General features: G+C 40.0%; 2 protein-coding genes across 3 annotated transcripts; one reads left to right on the forward strand and one right to left on the reverse strand.

The window, feature by feature from the left end:
* Positions 1 to 1,595: 1,595 nt before the first annotated feature.
* On the forward strand, positions 1,596 to 18,224 carry LOC145434622 (methyltransferase-like protein 27). Of its 2 annotated transcripts, none has more exons than XM_080311966.1 (5): positions 1,596 to 3,011; positions 7,946 to 8,081; positions 14,022 to 14,133; positions 14,193 to 14,313; positions 15,806 to 18,224. In XM_080311966.1, exons 1-5 carry the CDS (start codon positions 2,934 to 2,936, stop codon positions 16,028 to 16,030), a joined length of 672 nt encoding a protein of 223 aa, XP_080168092.1. In that variant the 5' UTR covers positions 1,596 to 2,933; the 3' UTR covers positions 16,031 to 18,224. The 2 variants fall into 2 exon arrangements, with proteins under 2 accessions (XP_080168092.1, XP_080168093.1); XM_080311967.1 differs by lacking the exon at positions 1,596 to 3,011 and adding an exon at positions 3,047 to 3,434 and having other exon boundaries at positions 3,898 to 8,081.
* On the reverse strand, positions 16,362 to 18,508 carry LOC145434624 (C-type lectin mannose-binding isoform-like). The gene is made up of 3 exons (XM_080311968.1): positions 18,379 to 18,508; positions 17,403 to 17,541; positions 16,362 to 16,869 (listed from the first exon to the last, which is right to left on the reverse strand). Exons 1-3 carry the CDS (start codon positions 18,434 to 18,436, stop codon positions 16,605 to 16,607), a joined length of 462 nt encoding a protein of 153 aa, XP_080168094.1. The 5' UTR covers positions 18,437 to 18,508; the 3' UTR covers positions 16,362 to 16,604.
* Positions 18,509 to 18,826: the final 318 nt, after the last annotated feature.

The raw sequence follows: 18,826 nt of genomic DNA on the forward strand, positions 1-18,826 counted from the left end.
CTGAAGTTCTGAACCCCTAAGAAGCTCTTCGAATTATTTGGTGGTAACACGACGTAACATAATTTTTGTTTGATTCCATTTTGATACCACTTTATGTTTCATCGGGATATGCAAATATGTCGCTGGTGATGTGTTCTTAGGACGTGAAAATTGATACAAACCGACTTCTGGAAATGAATCTATAAAGTCGGTATGTTGGGTTGAGATACCATTAGGACGATTTGTCCTCCTTTTTCAGGTTTTTGAAAATGTCCTCCGAGGACGCCTAAATGTCTTTTTCGAGAATGTTTGTTAAATATAGGGAAAAATTCGACTGGTATACAGTAAATCAGCACTGAAGTAACGCTCCGGCGGCTGTTTCGGGAACTGAGCCGGAAAGTTGACCTCTTTTTAGTCAACCGAGCGCAAAGTGGGAAATATTCACTATTTTTTAAAGATTTTCCTTCGGTATTCTAAGTTTTAAAATTTTGAAAGAGTGTCTTCCTTTCCTGATTCCAAAATATGGTAACTCTAATTTGGGGTATGCTTCGAAATGTCGGCATCATAAGATACGTTTTGATACATGACTCGTTGTCGCAATATCAATTAAAGTCCAGATCTTTCCAAACGATGACTTATAAATACTTAACAGTAGGGTTATGCTTACTATATTTTGAGATCCTAAAACGAGGAAACTTTTCATAAATTCCGAGTTCCACCGGCCAAGAAAACTGGTGATTTATTTTGAAAATCTTTCGACCGAATAGTACTGTGATTCTCAAATTACCCGCTTTTTACGATAGTGTACGGTGTTGACTAAATGATGGTCATCACGTTAACTCGACGCCCGATTTTCCCCATTTCATACGAAACTCTGAATTTCGGTGCGTCGGAGTCAAATTTTTCATTGCATTTTAATCCTTTTCAGAGGAAAAAGGGGACAAATTCCGCAAAAAGAGGACATTTAGGCGTCCTCCAAGGACACTTTCAACTTATTGAAAAAAGGACAAATCCTCATAAAAGAGGACATATGGTAACCTTAACTGACAGTTAGTAATCTTGAATTGTAAGTAAAGATTTTGAACGCGAGCCGTATTACTCCAATTACATTGCAAGAATAAATATTGATGCATTCGCATTGCACTTAAATCGTTGTGTGTTCTACAAACTCGCTAATGTTGAAAGTTGTCAAGAAGTGCCTGAACAACCAGTGTTTTACTATTATCAAGCGCGCGTTGTTGTAATTACGCCGCGTTGGTAAACACTCGGCGTATTGCACGTGAGAAGCCAACATGTGTTATACCAGTTCCCAGAACACCAAGACAGTGACGCGTCCAAACAAAACCTGGTTTGAGTTTATAGCCTGAGACCTCTATGGAATGTTTTCATCTGCTATATCTTTTCATCAGAGTGGACTGTCATGCTGTAAGCACGCGAAAGTCATTGTAGATGGTCAAGTCAACTTCAAAAGTCAACAAAATCAACAATACGGTTAGCCTTTAACGCGGCCACAAGGTGGCGAATATCGCAGGGGTATGTTTTACATATGCAGCACCAATGGATTTGGGGATTCAAGTCTAGCTGAGGTAGACCAGAACTCCTGTCACATAAGTGATAAGTTATAGGCTGATTAGTCTCCCCGTCGCCATTAGATTCAACGAAGCAGTGTGGTGTCAGCGCTTGGAAACACTATAGTGGAGTAGTTCTGATGCACGACCGGGCGATGCCTTACCTATAATAGCGCAATTCATCGTAAATATCATAGAATTTATATTAACTGAGATTAATCGAATGTAATTGTCGCACTGATTCCGATTCGACTTCTCAATTCTCAACGCATTCGGCGGTAACATAACGTTGCGTCACACGCCTACATTGTCACAGCGACTACAAAGCTACGTTATCAATCAAAAACGTGGATAGCTATGGCGTTGTTTGTAATTTGAATTCGTAGTTGTGAATGTGACTTCCCCGGTAGGTAATTTCTTGCCCTATCAAGAAGACAATGTGCATTTGAAAACTGCATTGTGATACAGATGCTGCCACGTATCATACTCTCTTTCATCAATCAATCCAAGATTTCATGGAGGGTACATCGAATTCTGGTGTGATATTGGTCGCCTGCGGATTTTGAAAAGGGTGTCCGAGCCCCTTATCCCGAATACGTCACCGTATTGACCTCTCAAAGTCATGTTTATAATACCACAAGTATAATTACACTGGTCGTGCTGGAGATTTAATAACACGTTGCTGCAATATTGATAATAGGCACAAAAATAAAAATTTCGCAAATAGCCATATCTTATGCCCAAAAGAGCCATATATGGCTCGCGAGCCATAGGTTCCCGACCACTGATCTATACAATTATACGCTAGAATATTGCAGCCATGCAGCGAACCGTTGAATCGTGCAGCGTGATAGCGTCGAGGAAATTAATTTCTATGTCAGGTATCCTCGATAAATTACCGGTTGACAACTATATAAGGATTCCGACTCTGCCATGATATCGCCGAGAAAGTGCACTAGTGACGGAATGCCTGTCAGAAATATCGCAAAGGGTTAAGAAGCGACAACCCATGTACTCGATAACCCAGAGGTCGGTGGATTGGAATGGTACCTTTCGTGACTTTTTTGCGTAGTAAATGTGAACGAGAAAGGCATTTAGCACCAGGTCCGGATCGGCTGTGGTTACATTTGTACTATACGGCAAACGAGAACGCTGAACAACTTTCTTTGCGCGCTCGTCAAGGTATGGCGAACCCCCACAACGCCCAGTTTGGGAACCGTCGACACGCTGTGCAAGAAAGTCATTTGAATCGTGTGGTGCGATCGAATTATTGTTTTCCAGAAAATGTATGCCTCTTACGATATAGTATAGTAAGCACTCACCTATCTATTTATATTGTGCGTCAATCAAGTGTCTACCATCTAAGTTAGACTAAATCTATAGACAATGTCGGAAGAGGAAGAAATGGGCTGGCGTTGCGTCAATGACTTGGTTTATCAAAGTAACGCTAAGGATCGAAATGCGGTAAAGTATACATTCAATATATATATAAGCATGTTCGACGATACTATGGGGGCCGGAGATCTATATCATCGAGAGTTTCATAGTTATATTAAAGCTCTACTCGTAGAACTATCCTACCTGCTGCTGGCTGACTTTTATAAATTTATTCGTAGCTTCTAAAATTACTGTTTAGGGTCGCGCTCGGAATTAGCGGTCCGCAAGCTTGATAAATTTTCAAAGGTGCCCATGTCAGAAAAAGGGTTGGGAGCTTGTGCACTAGCGTGGACTACTGCGCTGAAAAATTATGTCCTCATTTCATACACGTATACCCAATTCATGCACGCACTCCAAGGAATGGATTGTTCTTCTTTCGCAGCTACTCGATGATACATCCAGAGGCATATAACCCTGTCGAGAAGCGCTAAATGGAAGTATTATTACTAGGTAGGCTTACCATACGTCCTCTTTAAAGAGGATTTGTCCTCTTTTTTTGACTTTTTTGAAAGTGTCCTCGGAGGACGCCCTTTTGTCCTCTTTTTTGAGATTTTGTCCTCTTGTTTGAAAATTTAGGTCAGATTTAGATGAAATTGCAAGCGATATGCCGCAAATTAGCCGAGAAGTGACGCTCCGGCGGGTATTTTGGAGGGAAAAGCGGTGATTTTTGCTCTGAGCGAAAAGAAGATCTTTTTTTTTTTTTTAGTCATCCACCTGGCAATGTGGAGAGAAAAACGTTATTTTGAGCTGTGAGCGGAAGTGATGACCTTTTTTTTTTTTTTTTTAGTCAACCGATCACGAAGTGGGATAAATTTACCGGTTTTTGAGAATTCTTCTCCAGTTTTGCATGTCTGAAATTTCTGAAAAAGTGTCCTCTTTTTACATTTCCAAAATATGGTAAGCCTATTACTAGGGCAAGTTTTTACAACTTTCGAGAGCTTCCTAAATACTCAGAAGTTGTGTAGTATGGTGTTTTAAACTGTTTGGAGGGAATCATAAGTTGAAACTCTTTGCAGCTTTTTCGATTTTTCGTAAAACATTTTGCAAGTTTTTTCGATTTTTTCATGCAACTTTCTGCAAATCTTATTATTTATTTTTCATGCAATTACCTTTTCACTGGAAATATTTGGCGCTATATGTTATTCAATAGCTCGCTTGAATATTTCACTGTCGTTTAAAGTTGAGGCCCTTTCTGATTCGACGTACATTCAGGCTAGACCGCCAAAAATTATATTTTCACTGCGTCATTTTTTCAGGCCTTTGATGTTGTTGAATGAAGTCGCCAAGACTGAGTTTTGCTACGGTGCCTTGAATACGGATAGATTCGAGTATCTCCTCATACCACTAATAATGTCAAGGAACTTGCCCACAAAAGCAACTTTTTAGTGCAACTTTGGTGAAAATAAATGCAACTTTTTACCGCAACTTTTATGAAAAATAAGTTGTACTTTCCGAGGATTTGACTGCAACAAAAACTTGCCATAAATGTTATCATTAATAACTCAAATTGCGTGACATATATTGATGAAATTGCTTTATCAACTGAAGCTGAATAGTAAAATAACAGTATACGTAGGTTTTACAATAACTGTCAAAATCTTGAGCAGCAAACGGATCAGACAACACATCGACATAGTCTGTTGGCCACGGCCATACAGCGGCTGTAACCGCATAAAATGCCTCATTCTCGGTACACGACCTCATCGCACTGTCGGCTGTGTTTGCTTCTTGTAAATCAGATACCTGGCTTCTTGAGTGGAATACAGCTGCTTGATAAAAATACAAAGTCCAAGCTATGAATAACTGACAAAATTATTATAACGTCTAATTCTTGATACAAATAAGACAAATTAAAAATATATTGAAATCAAATACATAGGCTACCATGAAGTAAAACATTTAACCCAACTATAATATGCATGGAGGTGGTCAAAGTAGTCGAGAAAGCTACTCAAGTAGAAGTAGAAGTAGCAACGAAAAAATCTATTCAAGTACGAGTAGAAGTACTTTTTCCATAAGCAACCTAAAACTACTTGAAGTACACGTAGAATTGACTGACTTCAAATATAATCAAGTAAGTAAGTATAGTTTTGAAAACAGTCATAATTAGTTCGCATGGTCTGTGAAAATCCGCAAATTGAGCTATGCGGAAGGTGCAGAGAGCTTGATTCGTATAGATGCATCTCAGGAATTATCCATTTTCGACAGCATAAGCATTCTTTCGCATCATGGGATACAAATTATAGTATTGATATGAAAATGCGATACTAACCCTTTTGTTTACTAGAAGACCCCATTTTAGAGAACATCATGGCATGGCGCCATACTCCATATTATAAGTCCCCAAGTTTAGGCGAAGACCAAAACGTAGAAGTTGTATCGGATACGGTTTCAACACTTCGCGCGATTAGTATACGTTAATAACAAATATTGTGGATAGTAAAATTTATATTTGGTGTAGCTTTATTTTCGGAAAATAGAGGCACTTGATTTTATGCTTCAACCTGTATGTTCTGCAGACAAAGAACTGAAAGTAATTAGAATTCAAAGTATGATACTGGGAATTGAAAGAGAAATGCAAATACCACTTCTAAAAAGCGGAAAATATATTTCATGTCTATTGATCGTAACGATTCAAAGGTGATCTGCTAAAACAGGTGTAACGTTAAAAAAAGCCGGATTTTCCAGATTACAAGGACACGTCATGGCCTGCTAGATGACGATATGATAGGGATTTACTAGATTGCGAAACGTTAGTTTCAAACGTTTTGGTGGGCCATATTTACTATGATGAAATATTTGATATGGGCGACAATGCGGTATGAGCGGAACCGAGCAATCCGGTACCTAAATTATATATTCAGTGATACTTCCGCGAAAACATATTTGTCACTCCAGAACTACTGTGCGCGAAGCGCAACAAAATTTCTGGGCTTTACTTCACTTTTATGAATACTAAATGTCGGAACTCCGTGAAAACAGCCCCGAAATTCCTCAGGCTATCTTTCGTATTGGAGGATTAAAATACTCCTACTTTACAACCTGAAAATATCGAAAAGTAAGTAAGTAAGTAACAAAATATTACGAAGTAGAAGTAAACAAAATCAGATCTACTTGATTAAGTACCAGAATTAGAGGAAAACTACTTGAGTACTTTCAAAAAGTAGAAATACTTCGTTACTGACCACGTCTGGATATTGAAACGCATAAACGTATTAAACTAAAGTAAGCACACGATTCAAAATTGGTAATTCTTCACTGGCAAATAATTTTTCTCTGATGGATGTTATTTGTCCTGTGGGGTGCAGATTATGACGACATGATAATTCCACACGTCCGATTTAAGCACCTATGGATATAGGCAGTGTTTTACCGGGAAATTCGCGATCTAAAAGTACGCGCAATTCGTTTTACGTGAACTATAATAACCCACTACATTTATAAAAACATACGTTGCAAACATCGTCGCGACCAAAAATTTCGGGATTTGACATGTTTTGTGGAATGTTAATTTGCTCTGAATACTCATTAAGGATATGTTCTACTACTACATCATATACTGCGAAGCCATTTTACTTCAGCGCCCCGCATATCACCCCCCTGAGCCCAGCAACCCCCATATCTCTCCCTGAGCGTTTCCGCTCCCTTCCAACGCCTCCCAAGCGGCGCTGAAGGCAAGGTTAAGAATCACTGATGTAAAGGAACACAACTGTAAATGCGCCATACAATTGCACAGCGACATTGCAAATATCCTATTATTCAATGAAACGTAAAGCAAAACGAGGAAATGGATAATGAAACGAAACAACATAGCAAATAAATGGAATAATTTGACAAAAATGCAACACCAATCAGTTGGATGAATGAGTTGATTTTTCGAAATTTTGAAATCTTTGTCCGAGATCTTCCACGGCTTGTAAAAGATAGACACAAGGCATGGGAAACGGACTGAAAACGGACGGACTGAAAACGGACTTTTTTAAAGTTGGTCAATTCTGAACAACCCTAACGTACACGTGCACTCGTGCAGTCGTGCACTCGTGCACTCGTGCAGTGATAAATTGGAGGCGCCAGTAAAAGCATTCATGCGTCATAAACAGAAGCATTAGGCCATAGCAAACGTATGATTCTACGACAACAGCGGCTATTGAACATATAGTGACGCAGTCAGAAAATATTGGCCGTGGCATCATCATATAAACAATAAACATGTTATTGTACAATGTTTGCTAGGTCAGTTACGTAAGTTTTATCGCTCGCGTGTAAAAGGAACACCTTGTTTTCACTTGCTGACTAACCGATCATATGAACTGGCCGTCCAACATAAGTATTGCCCTCACGGCTGGAATTTTCAAGCGGTCTGGAAGAAGAACGATTTCCCGCTTTAAATAAAACAATATCTTTATTCACGATATTAGTTTTTACGTTCGTGAGATTGTAACCTCATGGTTTTGGGTTTTGCCACCAGGCGTCTGTGAAGGTGGGGCATATTGACGCTACACGTTACCATACGCCCTCCTTTAAGAGGATGTGTCCTCCGAAATGTTCTCCTTTTTGACTATTCGTCATCCTTTACTGCTTTTACAGGTAGGATAATGGACAGTTTCAACTTAAATTCAGCATAAATGACGGGAAATAAGTGATACGGACGTTCGTGCGGGCCATTCGGGAATCGGATGAAAGTGACGAGTCAACTCACCAAATTTTCTAGCAAAAATTGCAAAATTGTCTGTTTTCAGTATAGACCAAGTAACTTTTCTGATTTGGAAAAAGTGTACTCATTTCCCGATTCCAAAATATGGTAATCCCACCGTATGTTCATATACAGGCCGTTACTCAATTGAGGGTAGGCGATAGCATGCGCAATTGTGCATACATACATGCCAATATGAAGTATCTACCAACTATATATTCAGTTTGACACTTGACCTGAATGTAATCCTCCGCGATTAAATGTACAGGCGTATACGCGATTGGCGTCTGTGTATGACATTCATATGGAAAACGTGGGTGCAGTGGCCAATGAAAACCTAGTCAAGGTTGCTTTTGAGTTCGTAAAAAACGACGAATCAAGCCTGATGCTCGACGTCGCTGCCGGTGAGTGATATAGTCGAGAATTGACTATTGCGGATGCTATGTATACTGTCGGCTATATGTTAAGACTGGTTTTTAACACAAATTCGTATTTAACCAGAAGCGATCTGTAACAAAGTACACCTTTTTTAGGCCCTAGGGATTACTCACAGAGGTTTTTCCTGCCTGAATTGCTTACTCAAATGCCTAAGATTTTAGATTGCTTTCATTGCCTGACAGTTTACAGTTTTTAGGCGAAACTAGCCCTAACATACTCACTATTTTACTTACATTGAAATTGCTACTGTTACTTTTACGTCAATATTAATTTGTGACTTATTCTAGACTTTGACCACCTCTGAATAGAGCAGGGGTATCAAACATACGGCCCCGCGAAGCAATTTTGACTGCAGTGTTGGGATCAAGTCACTACCTTCGAGTCACGAGTCATCTCGAGTCATTGCACATTTTGACTCGAGTCAAGTCAAGTCAATCAATTTTCGAAGGTGACCCGAGTCAAGTCAAGTCACTCCATTTTTCGAGGTGACTCGAGTCAAGTCAAGTCAAGTCACGAGTCAAGTCACAATTCAAGTCAAGTTGCCTTTTCGAAGTATGATTACGTCATTGGATTTTGCTAGCTGGCTGAAATACAGATTGAGTGGTCATTGATTCTGAACCGATGAACGAATATAGAGTTTAATATACACCCAAGAAGGCGCTGTATCGTATGAAGGACGATTACGTCATTGGATTTCGCTAGATGGCTGAAATACAGATTGAGTGGTCATTGATTCTGAACCAATGAACGAATATAGAGTTAAATATACACCCAAGAAGGCGCTGTATCGTTCATATATACGTAGAATTGGTGAACTACCCAAGTAATTGCATAGCCTCAGTTTACCAGCCAGAATAGATAATAGAGAAACGAATTGTTACGATGCAATACATTACCCATTTACAAATTGATATGATACAATTCGAGCCTATGCGCCAATGGTTGATGCCAATATAAACTATATTCGAATTCAATTTCAATAAAACAAGAGGTTTGGTTAAGGTATGAACAGAAAACAGAAATATTCATTTTGCTATTACATTACTTTACTATACTAGTTTAAGACATCGTAAGCTATAAGCTTCAATCACTTCGTTTGCGTACAATTTATTTGTGAAAGAACAATGGAGGCACAGTGAAACGCACGATCATTGAACGATTATAGTCGCTCTCACGGGTTACCGACCATATGCAAGGTACAGTGATTTTTATCGACACCGATTCCTTGATGACTTGAAATTGGCTCGTGAATTTTGCTCCGAGTCACGAGTCAATCCATGATTTTGATACGCCGAGTCAAGTCGAGTCAAGTCATTTTAGCAAAGTGACTCGAGTCAAGTCAAGTCATACGAAAAAGGTGACTCGAGTCTGACTCGAGTCAAGTCATGACTCGAGTCATCCCAACACTGATTTTGAGTAGATTGAAAACTGCCTATAATATCCAGCACATTTGTAACAAATTTTGAGATCTTTTGAATCGAACGCTTCGATTGAATAATCCGTCGCGAATGCAAATGTTGAGCATATTCATAGGCCACATTATAACCGCCCGACTAGGTGTGGTGTTGTGGTTTCACTATATAGTTCTAGTTACCACTTGGAACTCAAGTCGGTCACGTTGACACCCAATTCGAGAAGACAAAAAGTGCACATTGAGTTCAGAGTTTTATGGGGAAATGCAGCAAAAAGTAGTTATTCACAGAAGCGAAAACACCAGTCCGGAACCGTTATACGCAGTTTTCTTGAAGAATATATTAGTTACACAAAATTGTCATTTAAATATCAGTGGCCGCACTGCTTTGTCACTTCAAACTCAAAAGGTCCCGGAATCCAGAGAAACCCGAATCGCGATTTGACCCAAATTGCAACGTGAGCATTTACATTTGAATCTCTTCTATTACTCACAATGGACACACATGGCTGACTCCTGATTATGGCTTAGCAGGTAGTCGATTTCACCAGCCCAGTAACAATGTAGCATTGTTCTAAGGGCGGAGATAATAAAGTTGGATTAGCACTATAGTCGATTATCGCGTTCGTCAGGATTTATCAACCCAGGATTAAGGAAACTGGAGGACCGCAGCGCATAAAGTTAGTGTTGATCTCATGATATACCAAACCGAAACAAACTACGGATAGCTAGTTATCTATAAAAACTGCGTACAATTCCTGCGCACAAATATTTCGATAATGACCGTACCGACTGTGTGCTAGGTCAGTGGTTCTCAACCTTTTTCGCCTCGCGGACCAGTACAATTTCAAAAAATGTCTGGCGGACAGGTGAACTGTCAAAATTGAAATGAAGCGAAAATGTAAAGTATGCAACCGTTTTTGGCAATTATATGATGCTAGAGAGTGACATTTAGAGGGTTTTGATCGTATTTTATAATATTCATGATGGCATCCATGTGATTTTATGGTAGTGAGTCTGCCAAGTCGAGGTAAAATTGCCTTGTCCAGATAAACGTGCTACCGCTGATAGTCGTTTACAGTCTTTCGCGCCAAAGGCCGTGGGTTTAAACGACCACGCCAACTCAATAACGACCGCCAATATCAAGAGAAGAAGCGTATCGGAGTCGAACCAAGCACATTGTCGTGCGACCTTGCTCATTGCCCACTGCCACCAGACGCAGGCTACTCCGGCAACTGCGAATGCAGTGCGTGCCGCAAGAAAACACATTATAACAGCTATACCGGCCATCCGCAAATCCGGGCCGAAAAAGCACTGCGTTAGCCCACTCCCAAAAACGTTGATATTGGGACCACAGGGCGATAAGCCAAACTTCCGCGGGCTTCGCCCCAAGACCCTACACTTGGGTGGATGTTTTCACCTGTACTTGTGATCACATCCATTCTACTCAGCGTAAGCAGAGAGTTTACGTATCTTATCGCGACAATGGTGACAATTTTCGATCATTCACGACTGAAGGGCTTTTCTCGCGGTCGAATTTTAGGCCCAAATTTCGGAGTCCCATATGTTAACCTAAACTTCATTATGTGTGGATACGTCGTGGTGCGGCAATGGCTGACGCCGAAATGCCTATAAATCATGCGTATTTCTCGGAGAAGGGCACCTAATAAGCAAGACATTTAGGGACACTAAATCCTGCAAAGCCCGAAAAGAAATTGAAAAATGTTGGAAAAAGTTTCAAATAAAACGCTATGATTTATATTCATTTGCGAAATCATTTTGGGCCCTTTTCAAGCTCAGCCCCTCTCCAATTGGGCGGTTTGGGGTGCCCCAGTTACGGTCCTGCACAAAATAAATGAATCGAAAACCAATGATCAAACTGCGCTGCTTAGCGATGAGTGAACTCGTATCTGTTCTGTATTTGTCGCTCGCATGTCGTCAAATGAAACGTCTTGTACTTTAAGTCAAATCGAACATGTTTCTATAGCCCTAATGCTACCTCACGAAGTTTTGAATCAGTTTTAAATTAGATGTTTTATTTATTTTATCAAAGGACAAGCCTTCAACATTGCATCTTGAAATTAAAGTATAAAATTGTAATATTCCTCGCGGACCGGCAGGAATGTCGTCGCGGACCGGCACCGGTCCGCGGACCGGCGGTTGAGAACCACTGTGCTAGGTAATGTCTTCACTAAAAAATCAACGAATTATGTACCCGTCATTGCAGAGCAATATCAATATTCTATAATCCACTTCTTAGCTGCACCGTACAAATTGGACACGACTGTCATTTCGCGACGATGATGATAATTCTACTTATTATTGTGGCAGTATCGTTATCATTACGCTGCTGTTCCAGTCAACAAATTGACAACTGGCAGCCTGTAAGGCTTTTTCGCATTATGATGCAGCAGATAACGCAACTTGATTGATAACTCGGGACACCTCGACTATAACCATCGCGCGTAACCTTTTCCCGCTTTATGCGTCGCGATTAGCAGTATTTATTCATACGATTTTCATTCTTCCGGATCAGCTAACTTTATTATCTCCGCCTAAAATGCGTCCCAATGAGCAGTTTTTAATCACATGATTAGCATGCTCCCGGATTAGCTAACTTTGTTATCTTCGCCCTAAGAGTCATTTCGAATGTATAGTGTTCGTGAAAAATATCATGTGGAATCATTAGGGCAAGTTTTTGCAACTATTGCCACTTTTTTTACATCTTCCGGCAGCTTCCTTATAACTCAGAAGTTATGTGGCATGGTGTTTTAATCTTTTTGGAGAAATCTTATATTGCAACTTTTCTCCGTTTTTCGATTTGTCATGAAACGTTTTGCTACTTTTTTGATTTTTCATGCAACATTTTGCAAGTTTTATCGATTTTTCAGCGATTAACTTTTTACCGGAAATATTTGACACTATCTAAATCCGAGGTCTCAAACTCAAATGTGCTCGGGGGCCAATTTCCTACTTTTTGATGGCGCCGCGGGCCGCAGCACAAATGAATAGGGGAATTCAATGTACTTCCAAGTAAGCCTCATTTTACGGGACCTTGCAGACTGACATTCCACACGCATCGTAAAATTTGGATTTACGATTGTGAATTCACGCCTGGCACGAAAAAAATAACATTTTTAGATGTTTGAATAAGGTTGTTGCTGTACTTGGCATGGTTTGTCAAAATAATTTGCTGTAGAAACCATGCGAGAGCATAAATGCATCAGGACATCGCAACAGCCGTCGCGTTATAATTTTGCAACTGGCGGAATTTGACGTGCCGCAATTATAGGTAAAATTTTAGAATCTTACAAAGATTGATCTGATATCAGAGCATCGGAGCAGTACAGCCTAATCCTGGTATCGGATATACTCCTGATAACTATAGGCTATTGATCATGTCATTACCAAAGTCAAATTAAATCAGCGTTAGATATACCTTCAAATATTTGAACAGATCAATAACAACTTGAATATATTGATTACATTGCCATAGCAATAGAATTGTCCAATCACCGAAGAATCCATTTGTCTTACAGCTGTGAAGCGTAGGCTACGACTGCTTTGTACTCGCCACATTTAATTTGCGATATTAACATGGATAAAGATACGAAAGGTGACACAGGATGTAACCAACTATGCATCAGCAGTTCAACATCATGCCAATGGCTGCCATATCGACCTGCTTAGACATAAATAAGCTACGAAACGCAAGTTACCACCTTTTGATATTTTACTATTTTCCATACCAGCTTGATAGTTTGTTGCGTCTGTGGTTGTAGCAAGTCACGGCGTTCCGCGTCACAAAAGTCCTTCTCTGATAGTATCTTTAGACGCGACTCAACTCGAGTCATCTATGTTTCATCAGCCATTGAGTCCGAGTTCGAGTACTTCTACAAAAGGTCGTGCCCAAGTCTCAATCACAATTTTCGGTATGAATTATCAACGGGTCATGTTTAATCATCATAAACAAGTAATGTCACGTAATAGGTAATCTGCCACTGCGTCGCAACTTTTGAAAGTGATAATGTATTAGTGAAGTTTGATGAGTGTTTTCCGGCTTCTGGGGTGGTTCCAGAGCGAATTTTAAGTTCTCAAATGAAAAAAATAGTAGTTAGATATTGTCGAATACTTCGAAATCCAAAATGTCATCGCGGGCCGCGTGTTTGAGACCTCTGATCTAAATAGATCGCTTCGGTATTTCACTGTCGTTTAAATTTGAGGTCGTTTCTGATTTGACGTACTTTTAGGCTAGCCCGTCAAAAGTTATATTTTCACAGGGTCAACTTTTTCATGATATTAATTTTGTTGATGTCGCCAACACTGAGTTTTGCTACGATACCTTGGATACCTTGGATTTCAAGAACTTGTCAATAAATGAAACCATTTAGTGCAACTTTTGTGAAAAAGAAGTGCAACGTTCCACGGATTTGACTGCAACAAAAACTTGCCCTAATCTTTGCACAAACTCGTTTCTATTATTGGGACACCATAGGCACTGGCAAGACCGCTAAATACTTCAAGGACTCCGGATACGTCGGTCAGACGGATGGAATCGATGTGAATGCCGAAATGCTTGACATAGCAATAAGAACAGGACTATACAGGTTATCTGCATTGAAGTTTTTTTCATTCGTCTTTATTCCTATACGTTCATTCTTTTCAGAAAAACGTATTCCCAGGAAATAGTGGATCACAGTCCGCTACCCGTACCGGATAATACGTATGACGTTGCCGCTGTAGTCGGAGCGTTTCTGGAAAATCATTTACGTACAGGATGTATCCCGGTGAGCGATAATTTACTAATTATGCTGAGCTGATCATGGATGTGTAGATGGAAGATATTTGTGATCTCCTATATCGGTGGTTCACAACAGGTTCTTAAGGTGAACAAATAATCCAGTTCAGTAAAATATTGCGACCCTAACCCTCGTAATAGGCTACTTTACTAAACAAATTGTTACTATAATTTGACACAAAAATCACTTTGGGCAATAAGCAACGTTTCTCCCCAAGTACATTTATTGTTATTTTGTCGCTCCGGATACAATATGCCTGAGAACAATCGACCCCTAAAAATAATCAGGTCACGCATGCGTTACGAACCACTGTACTATATCATCTGAACCAATGATTTTCAATAGGCATGCTATAAGTGATCTCCAGGTGTTCTGAGACAAATTTATAAACTAGCGATGGACTTCGACTCGTGTCTGCGGGAGTCGGGACGACATAGATTATTGGTAAATGGGCGTGAGCCGTTTTCGATTAAAAAATAACTATCCTGTCTATACCCGAGCTGACATTTTCCGTCATACTTCATATATTGCGATGCATGACATGCAGTGAATAATGGGAATGTTATCGCGTGTCACTACCGCCGTCAAGGACGATGCGATGCAGCGTTTAATAGTTTAAAGACAAATCCTGACTTCGCAACATCATTTCAATATCCAATTAAACATAATTCACATGCAGAATACAAAATCATGCCTTCCCACCTCTTCGATTGCATGTCCGAATTCCTGAACTTCATTTTACGAACCATCTTAAATCTAATATTCAAATCATACATTTTATTTCTGATTCTAATCGGCTATCGAATTTTTTGTATATTTATTACGATATTTTTATAAATCCCGGTGTAACTTCCGATCCTGAGTTTGTCTTAAACATTCAAAGTTTGAGATTGATCAATTGCACTGCTTTCGCGACATGATTTGAATTGCCATGTGCATATGCATGCTGAGTTCATGCTCGTTTCATGATATCTACGATTACGATTTGAAAGTTCAATCAATCAAGAACTTAGCATCGGTTTCAAGAAGAAATGGTGAATGGCAAATTGGGTCATATTTATCAACCCCCAAGAAGTCGTGGCTATCAGACTGAATTATACAGATTTGTAAACATAAAAGCTAATCAAGAGCACATCCCATCAATACGCCAACATTTTATTGTTTGAGATGGCTAAAAGATTACATCTTGGGAATAGGTCTAGCCCTTCTACAGTGAGTATAACATGACGCAAGCTGTATATCTCGTGTGTTATCTTGGGTACTTTTGGAGGTACGGCACTTCTATATGCAATTGAATAATATGTCCGTGCATAATATTACATTCACATATAAACTCATATTCATGGTATGTTCTTTCCAATTGCACAGTAGTTGCTCACGATTAACCCGGACGAGTGTCATCCGAAAATTTCGCGTTTATTTCAATACCAATATACTATTCAATGCGGTTATATTATTCAGTTTACGATGTTATTTGCAGTATATCGTGAGAGCCTTGAAACCCGGGGGGCTGATGATCTTCAATTGTCGCATAACTGAGCATAACAAGGAATATCTGGGTAAATTGATGGGGATTATCGATTCATTGATTGACGACAGCAAAATGGAATTGGTCAAAAAGAAAGAGATTTGTTTCTCCCGCAGCAACTCCAAAGAAGACGGAAAACCCATAAAGGGATGGGCGTTTGTTTACAGAAAACTGTAATTTGTGAAATACGGTTCGGGAATAACAAATGAAAAATATGTCAATTTAAGTGAGACTGCAACCTTGTGCTTTTGGTTACTGATGTTTGAAAGTACCGTGGTAGAGGCGAGTCAAACAGAATGACACATTACCACCCGTCGTATACGAACTTGGACAAATGCATAGTCGTAACTACTAATAATAGTGAACATGGCAGACTCCATGATTGCATTGAGTTACTTTTGTGAGGGTGACTTTCTGAGCTTCAGAACTTCGAAGGTAATGTCGTATAAATGAACTGTCAAACTCAGACACATTCGTTCTTTCCCGCTATCACCGATTAACGCAAGAATATTCACATTTACGTTTTATTGCCAATCCACGCAAAAGGAGCACGCGGTGTGGTCGTGAAAATACGGCAGTCTGTTTCGCAACAAGAGAGGATGCGATATGAATCATGAATACATGATCTTCAATAAAATTTCTTCAAACAGATAAACCGTTTCAAAAATTAACAGCCGATCATTATCCGCAAATCAATTTCGCATATCTTTTTTGACTGCGATCCAGTGCCACACTCTCCGCCCGACTCAGATTACTTCTCACAAATATAGGTGAAGGTCAATTCGTTGCATTTGGTATCGTTCAGGAGGACTTTACCGCCGCTTGTCGTCCAGATGTGACCGCAGTATTCGCCCACCAGTTTCCCGTTCGGTTCCCCGACATTCCAAGCGGTGGTGGCGTGATTCCAGGATCCAAAATCGAGCCAATACCAACGGTTGTTCTGGTATCCAAGACCTATCCATGGCATATGGTGTTCCGTCCAATGACCGTACACGTAACCACCGTCGATGATCTTTCTAAATTCGAAATATTACAGAAAATAGTCGATATCATCTAAATAGTTCGCAATATTCATCTTCAGTGACATGCTGACAAGCTTGGGCTGATGATGGGTTAATGCGGAGTTGTTAACCCTGGATCCATGAACCCGTTGGGAATCCGCTGGGGGTACATGGAAGACCAATGTCGAAAATACAACTACATAAATCTACGTTCCTCTAGAACTAGTAATCAGGCCACTACGAATACTCAAAGTGATGACCTTTTTGTCACCAGGATACTTTTCAGACATGAAATGTAACGGATTATGGCTGTGATCAAGATGACCTAGTTGCTGTTAGCCATAAGCTCAAGGGGTCAACACAGCCATCTAAACAATTGTGGGTCATATCAATCGTAAACTATGTCTATGATATGCTATTGGTATTGCAGATGGATTCAAAGCCTTTCCGCGTCGCACTTAGAGTCGTCTTGAGGACATTTCCAATTAGCAATGGATAAATTGTATGGCAATTTATGAACACCGAATATTGATACTTGCATCACTTACTTCACTGCCTCAGCGTCACGCAAGACTGCCGACGCCAACCTTCCTCCCATCATGCTGCATTTTTGCTGAGCTACGCGGCCGGTAACAGGGGTGCTGAATACCTGGAACTTGTATTTGCCGGCTTCAATCCAGCCCGAGTCTGAATAAAAACAGGTCGGCATCTCAAAAACAACGAATTACGGCTCATGGCGAAATTCCACTTCAAAGGTCGAAATCGCAACCGAGAACAGTGCTAGAAAATCTCTCTACGTCAAGCAGTGGATAAAATCGCTGATTTTTGTGTTCCATACTCCGTACACTCACATCCTGTAGTCTACGAAGAGATTATACGGACCGACAAATTTCTCATCAATGATTCGGCCGCTTTAATTCCTGATAGGATCGTACTACTTTGCAGTTTGAACGGACATTCGAGTTAAGGTGTGTCTACAGAGAAAGGCGCTGGTATTACAATTAAGCGGTGACGATTTTGTCTGAAGGTTATATGCTGTCGCTAGTTCTTCTTCAATAAGACACATTGCGATTCCAAATCTCCACTCGTTGCTGACGATTACCACTGACGAGTGTCAGACGAATATATCTGTATATATTTCAGTATGAATGGATTAGATTCAGTCGTATGTTGATGTTGTGTACCTCTAAGAAGCGCTACATTGTGAATAGTGAAGAATTTGAGCAATTGCTACCGGGGAATCACTTACACGATCAATAAAGCGGAATGTTCTATTTTTCATTACAGATATGTTTCTTTTTGTCACGACTGATGAGATCATATGCATCAGTTTTGCCTAATACTCCGAATACAGTAATTTCGACCAATGAGATATTGGCGCATTTACAGTTATTCTAAAACTTGTTCGATATTACGAAATTACGGCGTATTGAAATTGGTATATTCTGCAACGATTGTGTAACCTGATATTGGGTTATTTTTAGATGGTTGGCTTTCTAGAAAAGTATTAAAAGTATTACTCACTGCCTTCGACGATTGCGATGGCCAGCATGAACGCAAGCCCTGTGATTGCGAACGACATTTCGCGTTATCCCACGCAAAAATACTCACTAAATATACAAAGACCAATTCGTTTATCAGCCATACATGCAACGTACATCATAATCGCACATGCAACATCGTGAATTGTGGTCACTGCCCGGAGAACATATTAGTTTCTCCGGCATCGTTACATCTCTCGTAAATATGATCTGCTGCATCGGAACGGATTGCTCTGTTGAAAGATCGCTCTTGCGCAGGGCAAGACTCAGAATTATACAATTCTGGGTACCATTATTGCGACAGACATACGTCCGGAATGTTCAGTAGCACAAGCTTGATTTCTGTTGTGCACAGCACGAAGCATGTGAATACCGCTCGCATCTTGTCATCTTATATAGCATGGATAATGACATTTCCCTCGTTTTGTCGC

The sequence above is a fragment of the Botryllus schlosseri genome, chromosome 2 (genome assembly GCF_051294905.1).
Source record: "Botryllus schlosseri isolate E-star chromosome 2, Bs_hap1, whole genome shotgun sequence".
Taxonomy (NCBI): domain Eukaryota; kingdom Metazoa; phylum Chordata; class Ascidiacea; order Stolidobranchia; family Styelidae; genus Botryllus; species Botryllus schlosseri.

Bases quoted from the DNA above. Each gene is read 5' to 3' on its own strand.
- LOC145434622 (XM_080311966.1), top strand. From the start codon at position 2,934: ATGTCGGAAGAGGAAGAAATGGGCTGGCGTTGCGTCAATGACTTGGTT. The intron at 8,082-14,021 runs GTGAGTGATATA...GGGACACCATAG, and splicing joins GATGCTCGACGTCGCTGCCG to GCACTGGCAAGACCGCTAAA. The intron at 14,314-15,805 runs GTGAGCGATAAT...TGTTATTTGCAG, and splicing joins TACGTACAGGATGTATCCCG to TATATCGTGAGAGCCTTGAA.
- LOC145434624 (XM_080311968.1), bottom strand. From the start codon at position 18,436: ATGTCGTTCGCAATCACAGGGCTTGCGTTCATGCTGGCCATCGCAATC. The intron at 17,542-18,378 runs GTGAGTAATACT...GTTTTTATTCAG, and splicing joins CATCGCAATCGTCGAAGGCA to ACTCGGGCTGGATTGAAGCC. The intron at 16,870-17,402 runs GTAAGTGATGCA...TTTCGAATTTAG, and splicing joins CGTGACGCTGAGGCAGTGAA to AAAGATCATCGACGGTGGTT.